Source organism: Manduca sexta, unplaced genomic scaffold, assembly GCF_014839805.1.
Source record: "Manduca sexta isolate Smith_Timp_Sample1 unplaced genomic scaffold, JHU_Msex_v1.0 HiC_scaffold_2412, whole genome shotgun sequence".
NCBI classification, from domain to species: domain Eukaryota; kingdom Metazoa; phylum Arthropoda; class Insecta; order Lepidoptera; family Sphingidae; genus Manduca; species Manduca sexta.
The window spans coordinates 1-23,764 of NW_023593374.1; the positions used below are offsets into that span (position 1 = coordinate 1).

General features: G+C 35.0%; 1 protein-coding gene across 1 annotated transcript; it reads left to right on the plus strand.

Moving 5' to 3' along the window:
* Positions 1 to 1,138: 1,138 nt before the first annotated feature.
* Positions 1,139 to 22,494, plus strand: LOC115444735 (peroxidase; the record flags this gene model as incomplete). The annotated part of the gene is given in 13 exon segments (XM_037445994.1): positions 1,139 to 1,188; positions 1,984 to 2,122; positions 2,124 to 2,175; positions 4,453 to 4,629; positions 8,148 to 8,344; positions 13,247 to 13,445; positions 14,025 to 14,222; positions 16,683 to 16,833; positions 17,092 to 17,268; positions 18,973 to 19,123; positions 20,113 to 20,314; positions 21,653 to 21,761; positions 22,414 to 22,494. Coding segments are annotated over 13 exon segments (1,881 nt in total), but the record flags the coding sequence as incomplete, so codon positions are not given.
* Between the last annotated feature and the right edge of the window lie 1,270 nt (positions 22,495 to 23,764).

Below are 23,764 nucleotides of genomic sequence, written 5' to 3' on the forward strand. Positions count from 1 at the left end.
ACGATAACTCGTAGTTCTATAAATTGTTTTGATTTTTGTGTAAATATCATACTTGTATTATATTATGTCTGGACACATTTTACTGATCGTTGTAACTTACTAGCGATGCACTATGTAGTCGCAATGCACTTGGACATAATAAATATCATACTAAAATCACAGATACTTTTCTTAAGCTTAGACACTGCTATTTACGGACAAAAATGTGTAAACAATCTCATTACTGATGTAAACATTTTAAAAGGAAGTTTTACATATTTGTACTAAGCGTGTCTATAGGACTGCTCGGTGGCGTAGATGCACTGTATGCGCGGTATGGCAGCGCTCTGAGGTCCGTGAGTTCGAATCCCGAGTCGGGCAAAGCGATATTTGGGTTTTTCTGCTCAGTATCAGCACGGGGTCTGGAATTGCGATAGGCTCGCTCTCTATCACATTATGGGACGGAACACACTTGGCGAAAAGTGGGTGCCCTGATTGCGCCTCTGCATACCCGTTCAGGAATGAAAGCGTAATGTGTGTGTGTGTGTATCTATAGTAATTAACATAACATAAATAATGGATGTACTGAGAGTTTACGAAAACACTTATTATCACAAATGTAAAAGCATTGCAAAATGTTTGAACGACACGCCAAAACTTTGCTCTTACTTTGCGTTATGATAAAACAGGAAATTCTTGTTATTTTAAAATAAATCCCAATCTTAATAATGTAACGTGTTATGTTGATGAAGTTTATATATTTATTTTGTAGAAACACGTGTAACATGATAAATAAGAAATCATCTTAAGAATTTCATATTTAATATGTTGTTTTCTGAAACAAGTTATTTACTAGTTTGTTTTCTACATTCATTGTTTACAACTTCAGACTTCTGTTCTCTACATATTGTATTTTTGAAAATTATGAACTTGTTTTTGTTCAATGTTAATCAAGTGTACCTAGAGATATAGTAAGTGTATATTCAGTAGTACAACTATATAAATCGCGCTATGTTCGATTATTCCTAGTTGATTTTATTGGTGAAAATATTAACATTTTGTCCGTAGATAGTATATGTAAAATCGCACAATATTTCGTGCTAATCAATATTGAATGCTGCATGTGTATGTTGTAAAATTGCACTGATTCTGTCCCCAGCGGTCAGTTTTAGATCCTGATCAAATACTGCTTGCCGGAGCACACAACAGGTTATTTTCCTATTTTGCTGTTTCATAAATCTTGTTATACATTTCCGTAATGAAGTTATTGACGTAGACATTTTCCGTTCAAATATTCGGTGCGTGACCTCGATCCAATTTTACGACGTCGCATCCCAATTTAGAAAGTATCAGGCTATATTGAAAATATTTTTATTTGCAACCTTTTCTTAAACGTAAGTACTTACCTATGAATAGATTATTTACCCAACTTGACATTTATATATGAAATTACTGAAACAACACAAAGAGTACGTTGGAAAGAAAAGCTTGTCTGTTAAACTTATAAAAGCTTGTTTGTTAGAACACAAAGCTTTAAATAGAGACAAATGCTGTCCGCCTCGCGTTATGCGCTTTTATTTTAGACTTGTGGCGTATTCTATTGTTACGCCCTCTAGTGTATGTAATTGAGTGATGTATTATAAAATAATGGTTTTATGCACTTTGTTATATACTTGCTGGCAATAGCTATCGCGCCCACAGCAAAAAGTGATACTACAGATTAATGATCGCGATATGAGGTTTGAGATTATGTAATAAATTATTTTCAAGACTAATGTTTAGAAAATAACTGTTTGTAATTAGTAAGATTTCATTGTGATTCTAGTTGTTCCCATCGAATTTATAAAGAAACACTTCTGCGTAAAATGTGTAGTCATTACGAACAAAGAAATGTTTATTAATTACGGTAGAAAGTCCATCTAAGTTATCTGTTAAACGTTTCCAAGAAATATCTGTACTCAAACAAAGGAATTATCAAATACTAATGAATAATATTTCATGCAGTTTTAGCAACCCGCCGCCAGGTCTGGGTTCTGGACAGGACCCGGCTACCCAAACGTGTGGGCTCACCAGGCCCTTCTGTACCAAGTCCCGCTACCGTTCCATAGACGGATCTTGTAATAACCTACTACGCCCAGCTTGGGGGCACGCCGCAGACGCCTTATGGAAGACTTGTGCCTTACAATTATGCTGACGGTGAGTAGAAGTTTGAGTTTTATAGATTACTCTTGAATACAATGTTTTGTTATAATCTAGAAGCCCTCAAAAACTGATCGAATGAACGAATGCGTCTTCTACTTTAAATTTCTATATCCATTAATTGTAGCTATAGCAAAATGGGCTGCCGTGATAGACTAAAACGTATACGGGGATTAATACCGAGTACGATCGGATAATATTATCATATGAATGAACTACTCTAGTATACTGAATATGTCTAGGCGTGTTAGTTTTAGGCCCATGAAAGTCACCCAAAGGTCTGGATATTCATGTCTCGAGATAATAGAAAACACAAACAACAGATTAATAACCATGAATTTAAAGCAATCGATATTATGGAATTAATAGGTCTATAATAAGCTTTAAATATTTAGTACAAATGGTAATACGACATATCCAATTTTCTTATAGTATTCAGCCAAGACGCAACAACGTAAGCAGGGATTATCAATGCGAGCGTTTCATTTTGATTCAATGTGAATCTAAACGTATTTTCTCCGATACCAATCAATCATTCCTGAGGATTTTTTTACAGAAAATACTTCAGTCTCTGCGCGCGTTATTTAAAAAAAATGATATTTTCGTTTATGTCGTGAAGCAAGAAAGCGAAAATATTGTTAAATATTATCTTATTTATTGGATAAATACTTAAGAATGCGTTGATGCTTAGAATTTAGATTTGGAAACCGAACATTTTCGTTTTTAATATTACTCGTTGTAAATTTTAGTAACTACAAGTATAATGAGCAAAGCGCTTTGAATTGTAACAGTCAATTTAAAATTCATAAATTAAAACGCAGCCTCAAAAGATGCTTGTTTGACATGCACATGTCTACATGGAATTTTCACAGAATATAAACACTTATTTACACATTCAAAGATTGATGCATTGCAATGTAAAAGAAAATCAGTGTATATTGTAATATTAATGTATTTGAATAAGATTCATTTTGAATAATATGTTTCATAAGGTTGACAATTTTTTTTTTATGGAATACATTATAATTTTACGAATTTAAATGAACTTCGTTCTTAGTAGTTTTTATGGTAATGAATATTTCTGAAAAATAATTATTAGCCTTTACTTTACGCCTTTAGTATACACAACGAAATAAATTTAATATAAATATTATAATAATATATCAGCCTTGTTTTATATACTGTCCCACTGTTGGACACGGGCCTCCTCTACTACTGAGAGGGATTAGGCCTAGGAATTTTTCATTCAGTCCTATATGTCCTATTTTTCATATAGGACTGAATGAAAAATAATAATGGATGGAATACTAAATACCTACGCCTTATGCTGTCGCTCACGTAAGCTATTATGATATTCTTATCTGAAAAGTACAGGTAGATATATATTATTCTAATTATTTTATAAGAGAATGAAGTGTTATATATTAATGTTAATAGTAGACTAATATTCAAGAAATATATAATGTTTAAGTGTTTGTTTATTTGAACGCGCTAATCTCAGGAACTATTATACCGCTTTTAATTTAAAGCAAAAATTATTCCTGAGAGATATAAACCACTTTTATCCTGGAAAAACATAATCACTCGGACGCAGCCGCAAGCAAAAGCTTTATTCAATAAAATACGTTTATCTTAAAGGAAACGAAAAAGTGGGGTGGGTTATAAGAAACAGTTGGTCTTATTGATGAAGCGACGTGCCACAGCGAATACATTATTTAGTCTTTGGTACAGTAATACTAATTAATAGTCAGATAAAATTAGGTATAGAGCAGTCCTACCATCTACGGTTTACATTATTTCCTCCAATTTAATTCGGTTTAAACACAAAAGAAAATAATCTTTCTTTGAATATCTTGTGAAATTTCTTTAATTGCAATATTTTAATACTTCGTTCTTATACTGAACAGTTAAGATAGTCGCACGTGTATAGTCCTCAAGGGGTGTGAACAATTTTAACATGCTAATTAAAAATATTTTATCCTTTGCCCCGACAAATCCTTCGGGTAATCTAACGTAGTTTCATTTACTTGGCTATTACCTAATTTACTGCGGGTTATAATAAATTTATAAGAAATATATTTGTATTATGTCTGTAATTATATTTTTAAAAACGGTTAATGTAGGGGTATTTTTATAACTGCAATACCCTGTTTTTATTGGGTTTGTTCCAACAATAAAAACCTTTCTTTCTTTTTTAAACATGGGAGATAACATCATTATACAATATATTTTATATTAGTTTATTTGGATTTTCATTGTAATTTCTTCTTACAGGTATAAACGCGTGGCCCCGGTCAGTGACAGGCGCACCGTTGCCAAATCCTCGTGAGATCAGCTTAAGGTTGTTCCCTGACAGGCAGCTCATCGATCCTCTGTGGAACTTGAACGCCCAGCAGTGGGGACAGATAATAACACACGACATGTCCTTGACCGCTGGCGTGGCGCAGTCCCGTGAGTATTTTTACGTATACTTAAGTTGTATTGTCTACGGGAAGTGACTGTTTTGCTGCCTTGGGTTCGTTTCTCAGATTGAGTGAGGCTAATAAGCCAATTGGATTTATTCACTCAGTATCACCTGGGAGTCATATAGCATGAAGTTTAATGTAGCTGATGAGTGAGGACACTTCTAGCTACTGCTTAAATGTGAAAATGACGTGACGCTGTGTGTGTTAGGGTAACACTGCGTACACAAATATGGTGAACAACACTTTAATATAGAAGATTGTATCCTAAAAACTACAGAAAGTGATCCAAGTTCCAGTGTTACGCGGTATACAACGAAGTAACGCAAGTGACGAAAAAAATGCTTCAGTGAGCAAATGGGTGTTTCTTTTTGGAAAATGATATAGATAATTGGAAAGTTGGAATAGAATTCAGTTTCAGATTATTGGAAAACCAGACACCCAACATGTTTGCAAACTTTCGCAATTATAACATGACTAGAGTAGGATAGTAAAATTTAATATTACACTAGCTTTTCTTCACGGCTTCGTCCGTGTGAAAGAGTTTTTCGGGATAAAAGTCCCGCTTTATATTTTCTTGGGAAGAAAAGAAGGCAATAAAGAAATTGATAAGATAAAATACTGAAGGATGACATACATGAAGGAATTAAAATTACAGCTGTATTAATAAATTTGTGCAACTGCCTTAATTTTTGCTCAGTATAAGTACGGAGTCTAAGTTTTTGTCTGATATGACTATAGGTTCGCCCCTATCACATCCTGGGAACAATAATAATAATAATATCAGCCCTGTATTATATACTTGCCCACTGCTGAGCACGGGCCTCCTCTACTACTGAGAGGAATTAGGCCTTAGTCCACCACTCTGGCCTAGTGCGGATTGGTAGACTTCACACACTTTCGAACTTCCTATAAAGACATTCTCAGATGTGCAGGTTTCCTCACGATGTTTTCCTTCACCGTTAAAGCAAACGATAAATTCACAAAGAATACACACATGATTTTAGAAAAGTCAGAGGTGTGTGCCCTTGGGATTTGAACCTGCGGACATTCGTCTTGGCAGTCCGTTCCACACCCAACTAGGCTATCGCCGCATTATAGGAAAAAACTTTGCAAAAATGGGGGACTGTTTACATCTCTGCCTATTCCATCAGGGTAAAGGCGTAATATGAGTGTGCATAATTTTTATATGACCATATAAATATTGGAACTAATATTTATAATTTCTCATTAAACGTAATACCTACATCTTGAAAAGTTAATTCTGGTTTGTCGCATTCTATATCAGTAAGCTTCGTATCATTGTTTATATTATCCGAAACAAGGTCACCAGTCTTCAGTCTGTTTACCATAACGTTTACATTATCACGTTAACTACTTTGTTAGATGTATGACGTCTACCTATAAGCGAAAGTTCTAATCTTTTGGGGCATAACCATTGTATTACATCTACAAAGATATATCATTTAAGTAAGTAGGTATTCCACCAAATTTACCAAAGAATTTTAATGTCAAAGCGAAAATTGATCCTTGTATACCTACCTATAATCCATATATTTTAACACTTACTTCATATGAAGCTTTTTAGCTAAAATAATGTTCAAATATATTTCAACGGCTGCGAGTATTATGAAAAATCAAATATTAATATCACAATGACACACAAGCCCGATAATGAGTAGTGTGCGAGTCGCGTATTGTACGGAACCAATTTTCTTACGTTTCATAAAGAGAAATTCTTATCCGTATGCCGGTAGGGTGGGTTTGCCAAACTTCCTGAATAATAATTTCTTGTACTTACGCGAATGTGAGACGGCGAAATAAAATTAGTTGTCGGATTTTATCGTGGTTCATTGTTTTTTAATTTTCTTCTAACGTATCAAAGACCTTTGAAGTTTGCAAACTTCAAGATCATTGCGGACTGAGGTGTAATTCGTCTGAAAATTTAAAGTTACAATATCTATCTACATTTTACAATAATAGCTATAATAAAAAAAAATAGCTAATGACGATCCGATCTACGCAGAACGACCCCACAGTGCCTTGGAATCTGGCCGCCGGTCTTTTTCTGATGTCAAACCGAGGCATCTGAAACATTCGGTGACTAAAGTGTATTGAAAAACCGAAGTTTTTATATCACGCACTTTCCAATACCAATTGAACAGGACGGATATCCTAAACTAGTGTCATATAATGGTATACCGGAACAGGTGGCAACCCTAATTTAGACCCATTTCCCTACTACGTATTTAGAAATCTTGTCGCAAAATTTTCACACAATTTAACTGACGTGAAATAAATCTGAATGCTTCGCCGCTTCCGCAATATTGATTTATGAGCATCTTGGCTATTGTGATTTAATTTACCATAAAATTTGGGTAGACACAAATGATCTGTTGCTGCTGATTTATGCAAAGTAGGAGATGTTTAAAATATATCCCCTGCCTGTCGTAAGGGGTGACTAATAGGTGCCATCGGGGGTCGAGACGGGCTGCAGGGGGCGGTGGGGGAGACAGGGGGCGGCACCTCTTAGTACAATGTGACTCCTACGTTGGATGGTAGCGTGGTAGGCCTCATGCTGCCGTTAACGCCGAGGACGTCTTTCGGTGAATGGGGACTTCGGAGAAGCCCCTTTGCCCTTACAAAAGATGAAGGGCCCTTTGTTATGCAGCACCACGCAAGGATGGTTACGGACGAAAACTAGACCTTTCCGACGGAAGAAGCCCGCAGTCGTCCGTAATACCCCCAAGATGGCAACCGCGGATTTTTAATCCGTATTGCCCTGCATAGGGTGTATATAATATTAAAGATTCGGCTCGGTGGTCGCCCGACGTTTTTCATCTCTACAGCCGGATTAACGCTGGGTCGTAAGGCTGACGAAGCCAACATATCCGTCCAGTCGGCCCAAGAGTGCTGCGTGAAAATGGTAAATCACTTTCTCTGCGAAAACCAAAAAAGAAGCAAGGTGTGGTGATGAAGGCGAAAATAATTATAATTCCGAAAATTTTATAGATAACTGAGAATTGACAAAAATAGGGAATGATGGAGCCATGTTTTCCAAATACGTTTTAGTAACGCTCGATAGCTACGCCAGACGTGACCTCAAGATTTACACAACGCAAATGAAAGATCAGCGTCTGCAGTAACGAGCGCAGCGCTCTACCTACTTCGGTTTACACTTCACAGATAGTGGCTAGACCGGGTGAACCTTTGCGTATCTATACACCTATATCATTATCATGTGAAATGTCAGTTTTTTCATTTTACAGTGAGCAAATTTTACTCAAATCCATTTTTTATAAAAATCTTTAGCAGGTACAGAAATCTACTGATATATTATAACGTCTGCTTTTCTGTTTCAATTCTTAGTCAACAAAATTTCTGTTACATTTCTTAAATCGTCAGATTCCTCTAACATTCAAAGTCTTAGGGTGATAACTGATCACTTATCATTGCCTACCATCTATTGGCTTGCTTTGCTTTCTGATACACAAATTATTGTTCTAGATAAGGATCAAATAACGTGCTGTACGGACAACGGGCAGCTTGCAGCTGACGCGCCTACCAATCCTTTCTGTGCGCCCATCATCGTACCTCCAAACGACCCTGTGCACGCCTCTCAAGGGACTCAGTGCTTTAACTTCGTGCGGACCACTACAACCAGAGATAGAGGATGCACCGCGCCCAATGCACCTGCTGAACCGGTAAATATATTAGAAATTTATGTAATTTGCACGTCATTCGACTAAATATATTAAGATACTTTGTTATATAATAAACCATCTAATAATAAACATAATATGTAAATATAAATATATTTGTAAAATAAATTAATTGATTTATTAAGACGTAAAAAAATCATTCACGAGATGTTTACAGTTTTAGATTTTGATTCAACATTATTACCAAATTATTTGCCAATAGTCTAACATGCATTTGGAATGGAAGTGATAAAATAGAAATATTTAAGAGCTTAATTAATTTATGTGAAACCAATCATTATTATTCATGGCGGGAATTTTTGTCTCATTAATATTAACATCAAGAATCTTGTAACATCTGGAGCGGACCTAAGAATAACAGATTCATTTTTATATTTTTTTAAAAGGTATTAGTGTAATTAGTAAGCAATAGTTTGATTATTTATGACTACGCGAATGTTAGACATTGAAATAAAACCATTTTCCGGATTTATTTCAATAGAGTTTATGAACAAATCATTAAAAAGCTATAGAGCATTGTTGTTGTTTTGAATGATGCTAGTCGAAATATATGTCCATTCATACACTTTTGGAAAATTGGCTTTGGCTTGAAACCTCACCTACATAACGGTTACTTCCTGGAATAAAGAACTCGTTAGAATTACGTATTTACTAGATAAAAAGTAACCCCTGCAAAAGAAGAATTTTGTCTATCTGTGTGCCAAATTTGGACCAAATCTATTCAAATGTTATGCACAATTAGCTAACAAACATAAAAACATCACCACGAACTTTCTCATTTATATTAATAAGTGAGATGAATGAATCAATAAAGCGTATATGAATATGTATGAAGTGTGAAGTAGATGAGTTACTGACATATAGTACCGTGACCTTTCGTAGCATAATAATATCTAGTTAAGATCTTAGAAATGAATATTTCCTATTTCTAAGTACTATAATGTGGTTGTCGCTCTCATCACTTAACGTTTATGCAAATCTCTTCACCTTAAGCATTAATATTATGTTTTCATTATTTGTATAGCAAAGTTCGCTTTCTAATGAATACATAACATGTATTGTATTGTCGCAACCTACTGGTTATGATTATTATGCTAACGGTTATGATTGTTGTTTTTTTTATTTAATAGAGTTGTTTGCTTACTAGCACTTTCCGAATTATGGGAATTGCACTATTCTTAGTGAAATTCCCATAATGCGGAAGTTGAAAAACTAATTTCAACTTTAAAAAACAAAGCGTGCACACAATTAAAAAGGATAGCAATAATAGGTTTTTCTAGGTGTCAGACCGGAGTCTGGAATTTGTGTCCGGTATGACGATAGGCTTGCTCCCTATTCTCATGGGACGGAATACGGCGGAAACTGGGTCCACCAGTTGCGCATCTATCTACCCTTTCGGGGATTAAAGGCGTGAGTATATACGTCAACATAGTTGCAGTGCGTAAGCAACCTTATTACGGTCAATGGTCGCACCAGAGTCAAAAGCCTTGTGACTATTCGCTTCGTCGAGCACAATTTAATGAGCCATCGATATTAGTTAACCATAAAGGTCACAATGCCATATCAGTCCACGAGTGAATTAATAATATTTATCGCGTCAGTAGGGATAAATTATCTTTGCCTTTATACAGAGTGATGCTAAATAAAAGTATCATTTATCTATACTATTATATAAAGCTGAAGAGTTTGTTTGTTTGTTTGAACGCGCTAATCTGAGGAACTACTGGTCCAAACTGAAAAATTCTTTTTTGCGTTGGATAGCCCTATGTTCGTGGAGTGCTATAGGCTATATATCATCACGCTATACCCAATAGGAGCGGAGCAGTAATGCCTAATCTCAGGAACTACCGGTCCGAACTGAAAAATTCTGTTTGCGTTGGATAGCCCTTTGTTCGTGGAGTGCTATAGGCTATATATCATCACGCTATACCCAATAGGAGCGGAGCAGTAATGGCTAATCTCAGGAACTACCGGTTCGAACTAAAAAAAATATTTTGTATTGGATAGCCCTTTGTTCGTGAAGTGCTATAGGCTATATATCATCACGCTATGACCAATAGAAGCAGAGCAGTAACGGCTAATCTCAGAAACTAGGAGTTTGAACTGAATAATTCATTTTGTGTTGGATAGCCCTTTGTTCCTGGAATGCTATAGGCTATATATATCATCACGCTATGCCCAATAGGAGCGGAGCAGTAATCGCTAATCTCAGGAACTACCGGTTCGAACTGAAAAAAATTTTGTGTTGGATAGCCCTTTGTTCCTGGAGTGCTATAGGTTATATATCATCACGCTATGACCAATAGGAGCGGAGCAGTAATGAAACATGATGCAAAAACGGGGACAATTTATTAGTTTTGAGAGCTTCTGTTGCGTGCGCTGCGTAAACGGTTAAAGTTATGCAACAATATTGTATGACGGGATTGTTCCTCTTAAAAGTTCTACAAAAATATATCATATAACAAAGTCCCCCGCTGCATCGGTCTGCCCGAACGTGTTAAACTTAAAAACTACCCAACGTATTAGGATAAAATTTGGTATGGAGACAGTTTGAGACCCTGGGAAGAACATAGGCTCCCGGGAAAACATATAGCGTGACTATTATAACGGAAAACTTTAGCCCGAAAAACTTTATAACGCGGGCGGAGCCGCGGGCAAAAGCTAGTCATTATTAAACTTAATCATTTTAAGTGTTTTTAGCTATTTATCATTAAAGTTGAATACCACGTATTTTACCTCTCGGCAGTCGACACAATTATGCCGGCCTGTTAGAACCGTAAATATAATAGTTTTTCATTTATTGAACTTCTAAATTGTATTACAAAAAAGGAACATAAAATTGGTTAATATTTACAAAGTGCCTTCGTAGTGGATATGTATAAGGAAAACTGTTTCAATACATTCTAATGATTTGTACATATATCATTATATTATGAAAATTTTAGGATCGCTACCTTAAATAATGGATAATAAAATAATTCTTTTCTGATTGTCCTAATTACTTACAACTCAACCAACGTTTACGCAGAGTTATTAATGGTACCTCTTCTTTGTAACATTCCGTATAGTTGACTGCAGTCTGAACTCTAGGTATTTAATAATTTTCTTCTTATTAAATAACTGTGTACTTTTCTTGTTGTGAATTTTTTTGTCGACCGATCATCGGAACAAGAACTAAGCCAATGTTCAAATACTTCAAAAAATTATTGACGACTTTTAATTTATTACTCGTTTTGTACATTTAAGCGTCGATAGCCTAGTTGGGTGTAGAATGGATTGCCAAGACGAATGTCCGCAGGTTCAAATCCCAAGGGCACACACCTCTGACTTTTCTAAACACATGTGTGTATTCTTTGTGAATTTATCGTTCGCTTTAACGGTGAAGGAAAACATCGTGAGGAAACCTGCACATCTGAGAAGTTCTCTATAGGAATTTCGAAAGTGTGTGAAGTCTACCAATCCGCACTAGGCCAGCGTGGTGGACTAAGGCCTAATCCCTCTCAGTAGTAGACGAGGCCCGTGCTCAGCAGTGGGCAAGTATATACAGGGCTGATATTATTATTATTATATTATATTAGTACATTTTATACTTTAGAGTATGATACCGTTAGTTAGAATTTGAAGGTTACGTAGATACATGCTATGGTCAATAGATATTTCATTTAGGTTTGGGTATCTTTATAAAATTGGCAGTTATTGATACCTACAACAAAATCGGTATTCCCCGCACAATCAACATACATGGTCTGGTTTATTTTATTGCGTATTATTTTCACTGCGGAGAATCCTCGCGTACTAGTTCTTGACCATGATATTATCAACCGGTTGCTTTCACTAGTTGTTATTCCGATTGCGGAAAGTCCCGCATTCTGAAAATAGATTTTATGGCTTCCTTACGACATTTTACTTTTAAACAGCGAGTTAAAAATCCATGACAAGAAAAGATCGTTTAATAAATATTATGTACGTATTCACTGAGTACACAACACTGCGTATACAAATAAAAAAAAATTGCATGTTTCGTAATGAATTCTCGATGTCACAACATTCTGTACGTGCCTCACGTATTTGGAATATTTTTCAAGTTAAGAAAACTTATTGTTTTCTTACATGTACGAATAAAACTCAACACAACTTAAATTTTGTATAAAGTTCACGCCAACACAACTTAATATTTGGCGTTCGAGTTCACGCAAACACAACTTAATATTTGGCGAACAAAAAATTCCCATTCGAATTGTGGATGAAATGTATTATAATATGCCATACATAATTCGGTATGGATTTAGTAATGCTTCGCTATAATCATACACACCAGTGTAACATTTATCTTGAAATTACCCACTGTAGCCAGTAGACTACAATTTACTATGTACAGTCATTCAATATATTTTACAAAGTAAGGGGTCACCTTATCGCTATCAGATCATTGTATACGGAACAATGCTCCCATACCATCTTTGGATTATTGATCACGGCTTTGTTGTGAGCTCAATACACATTTGAAACTACTGTGGCATCCCGAGGAATATACCGCATCTAGCAAATAGAATTGTTTGTAGTCATGAATTAATATTAGTTTTGCTTGCGTAAAAGTTTTTTGTAATAAAGTATACAATTCAAAATACAATACAATTTGTCCGTCTCAGGGGCAGTGCGTTATTTTATCAGTGAAAGAATTAAAAAAATTATCTGTTATAGGTTTTTAAAATATAAATCTACTGACGATTCAACAGTGAATAAAATAATATACATTTTAATTATATTAATTGTTTTACATATATATGTGTTCGTTTAATGTAAACTCTAAAATGAACTCTTTTTATCAGCATAGTTGCTATGACCTTTTGTAAATTATATAAATACATTGTAATTTTGATACAGTTGTCCACGGTGACTGCGTACATGGATCTGTCCCTGGTATATGGCAGTAGCGCAGGACAAGCTGCACCAATCCGCGCCGGCGTCGGAGGGCGTATGCTGACCGTACTGAGAACTGGACGCGAATGGCCTCCCCAAGACCCGAACATCACTCTTACTTGCGAGTCTGCGCAGTCTCTCAACGAACCATGTTATTTGACAGGTGGGTTATATTACTCCACTGAAGGAAAGCGCAGTACTGTATCTGCCAACGTCAGCTTGGGCATAATATGTCTTAGCTGGTCTTCTAAAAAAAATACTGTAGTTTCATGATTAGTAATGTTACAAAATCACTATCACCTTTTTAACTGAAGCGTTTTCTTAAAATAGGAAAGTTTTTTTCAGTACTCTAAGGGTCTGCTACACATCGTATAAGTGATTAGGTGGCTAACGCAAGAATAGCGTCAAACACATAAGTAGTATATTTTGCTCGGAAATGTTCAATCAGGCGCCTAATATTTTACGATCACTCGACGAAAGAAATGCTAATTGATCATATCGATCTGACGAATAAAGCCTTCAGCTTATGTGCTTAATACAACACGATAAATTATTCTCTGGCCATAATACAGCTAGCTGTGAGACAGTATACAATTTGGTTTTCCCTTAACAGACCCGCATAGACTTTGACAACTTTAATTTTCGCAGAATCCGAATGAACCATATTTAATTTTTTTATACGTGGTCGTATTATTTTTGTTTTCGACAGCTATTATAAAGTATTTTTTTTTCTCATCTTTAGGTGATATAAGAGTCAATCAGAACCCGCAGTTAACAGTACTCCAGATCATTCTACTGCGTGAACACAACAGGATAGCCGATGCTCTGCAGCAACTGAACCCTCACTGGAGCGACGAGGTTGTGTTCCAAGAAGCAAGGAGGATCCACATCGCTGAAATTCAACATATCAACTATTATGAATACTTGCCGATATTCCTTGGTAAGTGTTATAGGTACATACATGCATCACGCTTTTTTGTTCTTTTCAAAAGTAGAGAAAGGCGTTTTCATACCAAAATTCTGCTAGATATGGTCCCATATAATAGTGGTTGAGGCTATTGCTTCGGTAAACCAGGCGCAATTCCAGACTCCGGTCTGACACTTACAAAATAGCATAATATATCTTTGGTTTATCAGGTGTTTAATAAAGTCAGTTATACGTCTAAGAGAAGGGGTACATGGCTCAATAAAACCACCATCATCCATACGTTATTAAGAGATAATTCAACAATAGAGTATTTTATTATTTTTTACAATCGAAAGCAAAAGAATCAGTGCTACGGATTTTACAACATACCAGGCGGCGGAGACGCTCACGGGTCGAGCTCTGTCTATGCAATTCCCCCGATGACAGCAAGCAATGCTTGTGTAGGGCGAGATAAACTATTTTTAAATTGGACTACCGTCGCATTTGCAATTGTAAAAACTTGAATTTCTTCTTGTAAGGTATTAGACTGGAGACTTATGTCGATATACGAACAAAAGACATATTTTTCTGTCAAGCTACTGTATTGAATTTCGCTCTTTCTCTTGTTAAGAAATATTACTTGAAATAAAATCAGTTGAATTCTTAGAATTTATTTTCCCTGTTAATGTAGCAAGCGATAATGTCAATCACCGTCGCGACAAAAGCCGCCGCATGCTAGGTACTTCTTTGTTCCCTATAATATAGATTGGTGTATTAGGCGCCCTTGTAACCATGACTTTTCTAAGCTGGTTTCGGGGCTGTTTGCCAGTCTCAAAAGACCGTGTACAGTGCTTGCAATACACACGATATGCTACATAATAACCGGCAAATAACTTAGCACATTTTTTCTTACTAATATAAATAAACGAGTTATGGCTGACTTTGATCGTAAACTCTTTAACACTTGTTAGTCTTTCGGTTGATGATGAAAACTTCTACTCGACTGGTAATTTATTAGCTTATTAGATAATTCAACTGTTATTTGATAATGCTTAGTAATGGTTCTAGTGGTAGGTATCTCGTATGAGAGGGCCCATGTGTTTAGATACCTCCGCAATGTCGTTTTCTACCGCCAAGCAACAGTGAGCATGCACTGTTGTGTTCCAGTTTGAATGACATTGTAGCCATCGTAATTACTTGGCATTATTAGACTTAACATCTCAGGGTGACGAGCGTGGAGTGCTAAGCATTTAAAGTAATCTGTAATTCGCAGTTCTGTATGGTATTTCTCTTGTTTATGGGTCGAATTGGTAAACATCAGGCAAGCGGTATGCTTGTCGGACTTTGTTTTATAATATGCATCTATACATATTATAAAACAAAGTCCTCTTTTCTGTCTGTTTGTATGTTCTCGATTGGCTTAAAATCTACTGAATGGATTTTTATGAAATTAGGTACGGAGATAGTTTAAGACCGTGGGATAGTTATTGGCTACTTTCTATCCCGGGAAAATATATAGTGGATACTTTTATCCCGGAAACCTCCTTTACGCGGGCGAAGCCACGAGCAAAACCTAGTTAAAAATATTTTAATATTATGTTAATCATCACTATTACCATTGTACGATGAGATCTATTGGGGAAGTATAGAATTCTAATCCCGCAGAACCTTGTGCAAAAGGTAAAATTCGTAAGAAATACCTAAGTGATGTTATTATAACATGTCTTTCTTCTGCGAATTATAAGCTGCTTTTAGATGAAACCAAAATAAAACAAGAGGGAATAAAAATATTTGTATTGCCTTATATGTATATTCCTGGCTGAGAATAAATTATATTATGTAAATAAAATACTGGCGTTTGCCTGCTGCTCCTCCAGCGTAAAACAAGTTTTTTTGGTATAAATATTTTCCCGAGGCAAAACGTATAGCACTTCGGAGTAATGTAGCACCCTTTTTTTTAAAAGTATTCAATATGGTTTAATAGTTCCTGAAATTAGCGCTTCGCTTTCAAACAAACAAACTCTTCAGTTTTATATATTAGCATGTATTTATTTCCTCACATGTAAATTGGGTAAGTAAATATTTGGTTTATGTGGTATTGTTTAAATATCTGTATTGTTTAAATATAATATTAAACAATGGTTATGTCGAATATATTAGTTATTTATTTATTGTGTGTTTATATTACGAATTGTCTATTAATATGTTAATGATTATAACTTTAGTATTTTGTCCCGTTTGTATGTACTTCGTGTACCTACTTAAACAACTTTAATTAAGTAACACTTTTAATCAAATCCATGCATTGTGTATCTGAGATATGCTATACCATAGACCTTAGTGAAGTCGCGAATGTTTTAATTCTATTTTCTTTCTAACTGAAAGGCGACAAGCATCTCTGTCTTACGCACGTGTTGTATAATCTTATGCTTAATGTTTTAGAACTGTTATTCCGTGTTGGACAAATCTGTGACTTACACCGTTTTGTTAAAGGGTTTGAAAACATGGTGAAAAACAAGTTGATCTACCCGGGCGCTCACGGCTATGTCAACGATTATAATCCCAGCGTGGATCCTTCTATTTTGGACGAGCACGCCACGGCAGCTTTCAGGCATTTCCACACTTTGATTCGAGGGTATTTGAAGTAAGTCCCTAGTATTAATGCCTATAAATTATTTAGTATGGTAAACACTGTAGTTAATAAGGATTTTCAAATATCTTGTTAATATAATTAAAATGTTTTTGTGTTACTATGAGGAAAAAATGTAAGTAAATAGTCGATTTTTAAATAAAACGTCGATAAGAAATGAAATTAACAAGAAGATTAGCATGAGTTTAATATGTTTTTTTTTTAACTGGACGCTATGACGATATCGAATGTAACATAATTTCTTTTTTATAGATTGATAGCCGAAAACCGAGCTTTGGTTGGCGCAGTCCGCATGAGCGACTGGTTCAACAGACCTTTATTGCTAGAAGTGAACGACTCTTTTGACAACCTACTCCGCGGTCTCACTGTCCAGGAACAAGACTTCAGCGACCAGTTCTGGGACTCGGAGATGACACAGTTCCTTTTCAAGTAAGTTTCTGATTCATTCATAACAACATGCTTCTATCTTTTCATTTCAATTTTCTAATTCTAGTTTAAATATTCATATTTCTGCATGTCTAATGTCTTTCATATTATGAAAGAAAGCCTTGGTGGCGTAGTTCGACTATATGTACGGAAGCGCTATCTGAGATCCTGGATTCAAATCCCGGGTCGGAAATTTAATTTATTTAAATTTGGATTTTTCTGCTCAGTATCAGCCCGGAGTCTAGAATTTGTGCCCGATATGGCGATAGGCTATCACATCATGGTACGGAACACACTTGGCGAAAAGTGGGTGCCCTGGTTGCGCCTATGCATACCTCTTCGGGGGTTATTGCGTAATGTGTGTATGTGTGTGTGTGTGTGTGTTTCTAATGTTTTCAAGGAAAAGGAATTTCGTAGGCGTATTTTTTGTTTCTTGATAATGTGGTGATGATAATGACACTAGTGATGTCCCATACACAATAATTAATATTTTTGTCTTAGATTGAATTACTTGGTTGCAAGACGTATTACAACCACTTTGATTTAGTCAGCGCAACACTGCTTTATTGTAATTGTTTTACCCAACCCTATTCAAGGTTACATTTTAGTATGCAGAGTTAAAATCGTATCGGTTTTGCAACAAACGTGACTTCGTTTCACAGTTAATGTTATCTGTTTCATGTTAAACGTCATATTGATCCCGTGGTTTATTTACTGAGTTAGGCTACAAAAACGGAACATGGCACGGACTAATAAATTTCGAGCGTACAAAAAAGTTATTTATTCAATTTTAATTTCATTCAGACTCCTTTTTGTTGAAACTAACTTTTGATTTTTTTGGAAGGTAATGTAAAGGTGTATTAAAGACAATTTATAATTAAATCATTTCTCTCTCAACCCGCATTGTGTAATTAAAGGATTTGTTTTATTATTTGCAATAACGCTGGAGTAAAAAGTAAGTTGCCTTAAAAGTCTGTAATGAATATTCAATGATACGTTAATATTAGATTGTTTCAAATTTGTTTTATAGTCACCCGTCTCGAATCCGTATTAATAATTTTATGACAGCTTTATATTCATGGTTGTAAAGATTTATATTATTGCGTAACAACTTATGTTCAGTTTATTGGCGATAAATTGAAAGCAGTTGTACCAAATTCTTACAGTGATTTGGTGTAATATAAATTCTAATGAGTGATGGTAAAGTTGCAATCGCTTCTACAGGGGCAACACAAATACTTTTGTAAAGTATGTTTTCGTAAAAGGAAGCATTATTTTTTAAAAATAATAATATTTAAATTAAATTTTTAAGCTTACTGAAAATTAAACTAAACCAAAAGACATCGATGTCGTCATAATAAGATAGGCCAATCTTAATTTTACGACACTATATTACTGAGTCTTAATATTTTGATAGTGCGGTTATGGCATTTATTTTTTTATTGACTGAATTCTCCTTACCTAAATTGCAGGTTAGCCCATCGACGTGATGGTGATTTAATTTCTAGACCAAATTAGCTCTGTGCCCTGTGTTTGAGTTTTTAACTCAATTTTTGCTTTTAGTAATAAAAAGGTTTTTCCATTATTTTCACATCGGATGATTTTGTATCCAGTGCGTAATTTGGTCTGGTCTGATCATTTTTGCGCCTCTCCACGATCTCTACTAATTACCACAAAGTCATCAAGTTGCTCAAATATTTCCATCAGGCGCAACAACACGTTCGGCGGAGACTTGCGTGCGACGGATATTCAACGTGGTCGAGATCATGGGCTTGGTAGTTACTTAGTGACCCGCGCGGCTTGTGGCCTGCCAGTGCCGAAGACCTTCGAAGATATGCTGGACTTTATTTCAGCTGAGGTAAAGTTTAAATTTGCCTATAATCCTATTGAAAGATGTGATATTTTTTATTTTTTTTAAAATTGGTTTTATAAAATTGTTGTTTTGGAATATTCGACATTGTAAATAAGTTTTATTCTAATTTATTTCTTGACTCTTAAACTAGATTTTTTTAAATTAGTTTTTTTCAGTGCATTCAAGTATTAACAATTTTAGATTTTTTTAAAACAGAAATAATAACAACCATTTCTATTTACGCCTAACATGTTTGAAGTTTTTTTTATTGGTCGAAAATCCATTACACTACAAAAGTTTTAAATCTAAAAAGTTCTGATATACAAATTGGGGCATCAACCTTGTCTATGTCAATGGCAGGGTTATTGCTCGCGTTGCTCTTTAAATTAAATGATCTCCCAATGTTAAGTCCAATGATTTTTTAAGTCGATGCCTTGATTAAATTTTATTATTTTTTACTGTCATGGGAATTCTGATTAAAGCCTTGAAAGCTATAGCCAGTTGTATGCGTTTTGTTCTATCTGGAACTTCAACGAATACATTTTAAAATATTTACCGGTAGCAACATTGATGCTCCATTTGGCAGCATAATAAATGTATTGAAATATTTAAGAAGCGTATCTGAATATTTAACAAAAAACTGTACATTAACTTCATAATAAGAGTCTAAAAATAAAGTTATTTTGTGAGAGTCAAATGCCGAATCTATTACTGTATTATGTAGGTGTGTCTGAACAATATTTTCATCGAATACTTAGATGGTATTGTTATAGTATAAATGCCGTGAAGTCTCAGTTTCGAATAATGGGTCGTAAAGCGATTTTTAGCTATTGTGCTCAATATCAATCAAACTGGCTTTGTTCTCGGTAACTGATAATAGGCTATCCTATCACAAAAGACCTAAGTCAATTGGCGAAATGATGACATGGTGAATCCATTACTTCCCCTGAAAAGGCGAAGAAGAGTGATGTTATAATATGTATTGCACTGTCTAGAACGTACAAGTCCTCCGCAACCTGTACGCGGTGCCTGAAGACGTGGAGCTGGTGGTGGCGGGCTCGCTGGAGCGGAACGTGCCGGGTGCGCAAGCGGGCCCCACGTACCTCTGCATTCTTACAGAACAGTTCTACCGCACGCGTGTTGCTGATAGATACTTCTATGAGAATGGAGCTGATCCGGACACTGCTTTCACTCCCAGTAAGACCTATTAAGTGTTTTTGATGAGCCTTTGTAAATATCTCGTCGCTACTAAAACGATACTTGCGATGCTTTGGAGTTACAATTGCGAATGCTTTAAATGGAAAAAAGTAAGTAAAATTTTTGGTATGTAGCTGATTACCTTAGTAATACATTGGTTTTAGTTTCTATATTTTATACGGGAATAAAACCGCGATTTATCGTGTCTTAGCTGAGTTTAATCTCTAATTTATTGTAGAAGAACACGGTGCTACGTTCATACATATTCGTATGCTGTTATAGATTTTGCTACAATAACAACTCATGAGATGCTATAATCTATCCAATGTGTAAAGTAAGTCGCGACACCGGTTTAAGGAGGATATTCAGCGATCAATTCTCCTTTCAAATATATGACCTATTTATGGATTATTTAGCACATTGGTATGTTTGTTTTCTTAAACCAGGTTTGAAGTACAAAGGGAAGACGCATCATATTTATAGTACCTAATGACCGATAGGATAATATGTCAAACAAGAAATTAGCACAAGTGTATCCACACGGTGGGAGCCTTTTTATGATTTGTCTTTGGGTATATTTTAAATTTACATGCCACCATGACGTGCGTTATGTTTAAATAGGCCACTCGACTAAAAATACATACTGTATATTCTTTGTTATCAAACACACACGCTGAAATATTTACATTTTCAACACGTTTCAATGGTGTTCCAATAAAAATAACTGTTTTCTAGATTATACTGTTAAATTGACAAATGTCTAATTAAATATTTACATTTTATTTTTAAGCGCATTTACATTTATCGAGGACATAATAAATTCTACTGAGAATTTTGAATACTATTGTAGTAGAAAAGGCCTAATAATGTGATCAGACGCCTTTGTATTTAAGGCAATTTACATCTATGCATTTGCATTGCCTTCATAGGAAAAAGAACAGCTTTATTCTTAGAACTTGGCTTGTGTTCTTTACCAACTTATATCAACAATCTGAGTGAAATGTTGGTAGTAGAATATTTATATCCGCCCGGATAGCAACCTCCGTACACAAAGTTCAAAGCGGCCATTAGGGCCCACGTAAACACGGTAAATGCGGTTTCAAATAGGCCAGCATAATTGTATCGACTGGCGAGGGTAAACATCTCCCGTCAGTCGATACTTTATCTGTTTTCACTTATCATCCGATGCAGTGGTCACAGTTTCCTGTGTCCGTATAAAAGAATGAGAACACATTTAATGATTGTGGTATTAGGGAACTGAATGTAAGACATTAAACTTGACAATGTGTACGCTGTCAACCATGACTCCAGTGATAATTAATATAATATAAACACCAGGTCAGCTCGAAGCCATCCGACACGGCGCTTCGATGGCACGAGTGCTCTGCGACAACGGTGACGGCGTTAGATCCATGCAACCTCGAGCCTTCCAACAAGTGTCACAAGGGTGAGTTTACTTCATCCAGATAACTTCTGTCAACATCGTTTAATCTGTCAAGTTTCTTCCAGATATTGTAAAATTAGGAATGTTATTTCTAAGTTAAAGATTAGAATTTTGATAAGATATGTTTATATAGTTCACGTAGAATAAGAATGTGGGCGGCTGCACGTGGTTGAATGCTTTTACCCACCAGTTCTTTTTAAAGTGACTGGGACACTTCAAAGTTAATTTACTTAATTCATTTAAGTGTAAATCCGTGCATCCTCAACGGCACTCTCATGGATATTGTAAAGAATAATACCATTTCAACATAATGTCATGTCTGATTATTTATTTGAAGAACAAATATACTTATTAAAGTAAATGGCAAAGATTATAAAAGAATATAGCTGTATTAATCTGCTATGTTTTGAGTAATATTTTCATTATATTCAAGAAGTTCTTCTTTACAAAGGCAATGGGCAGTGAGGTTCTCTTGAATGACTTTTATGACTTCGATCGGTGAATTCGACAGTGGGATAGAGGTATTCCCAGATGTTGCAGATTCAAGTGTTGAATTTCCTATTTCGTGCTTTCATTGCATATTGCGTAGATATATAAACCGTCTGTGTTTCTTATGGGTTCAGGAACATTTTTAAAATGTGTCTTATTTTTGCAGCAATAAGGTAGAGCCTTGCGACCACCTACCATTCATCGACCTCACGTTATGGCAGGATGCTACAGGCCACTTTAAGTAAAATAAGAAGAAATAAGATTTTACTATAAATTATTAAATAAGTTACCATCAATAAGTACTTTAGCTTTTCTTGCTTTATACGCTTTTTCTGAAAAATATGTGACTGACTAATACAAAGAGATTGTTTAATTAGGACGTTTTTATTTGCGCTAAAAATGTACATAATTTCATTCTTATTATCCTCGTCTGTTTGAGGCTTAATTTATTATAAATTTATTTTAATATTATTTTGTATTAACATTAGACATACTTTAGATATAATGTGGAATTGTGATCATTATGTTGTATATAATTAAGTGAAATTTATATTCATCTATTTTAGGATATCTAACTTGCTATCTTTGTAAATACTTACGCATTTTAAAAACTATGTTAAGTGTTTTGGGAGTTAGTAAAGTGTTATGTAAAAATTAAAATATTAAACATACCTGTAATTTTATTATTACCCCATGTTTTTTTCTCATAAAACCTTATTGTTTATGTTGTAGATAAGTTTCAGTACTATTTCAGGGCTTTGAATAATAAATTAACCTTTCCCGGTAATATAAGTGTAAAAGTAACGTTATATTGTTTTTTTATATGAAAAATAATTAATCATAAAATGTTAGAATTTACCTGCATTATTTATGAATTTGTGCCAATTTACAGCGCAATCCTTTATGCCTTCCAATTAAAACTCTCGAGCCCTCTTGGATTATTAAAATCCGTAAAGATATTTTTTTGTTTTGGTAGAAATTTGGTTGGAGCCACGATATGCGCCAATATACCTATATTTTGAATAATTTAACCGCTCATAAATTATTTTGTCCAAAGCAAGTTAGAAAATATAAAATCACCATTCTTTCACATCGGCGTAGGCGGAGTCGAGTCGCGACCGCTCAAAAGTCGCTGAAGAGGCGAACCTCTATATTTATTTTCTAAGTTTTAAAAGTTACTGCTCTAAGAGTACAGGAGTGGTAGCAGGGCGTGGTTCAGTCGAGTCAGGACTCTTATTTCTTACAATTTTAAGTATAGTATATCTCGATTTTACTGTTAGCAAAAAATATTAAAACTTTCAGTTAAAATATTTTACTCAACAACATAATATCGATGGCTCCTACGTATATAATCGTATGTTTGTTTTGCACTTTTTTCAGGACAGAGCTTTAAAGGTGTTTTCTTGCACCGTATCGTTAATTTTAACCCTTTTATTTTGAAATTTAATCTATGCATAGATGATCTAGGGAGGCACAATATAGAGTAGGAATAAAATATTAATTATTTGTAGTTTTTA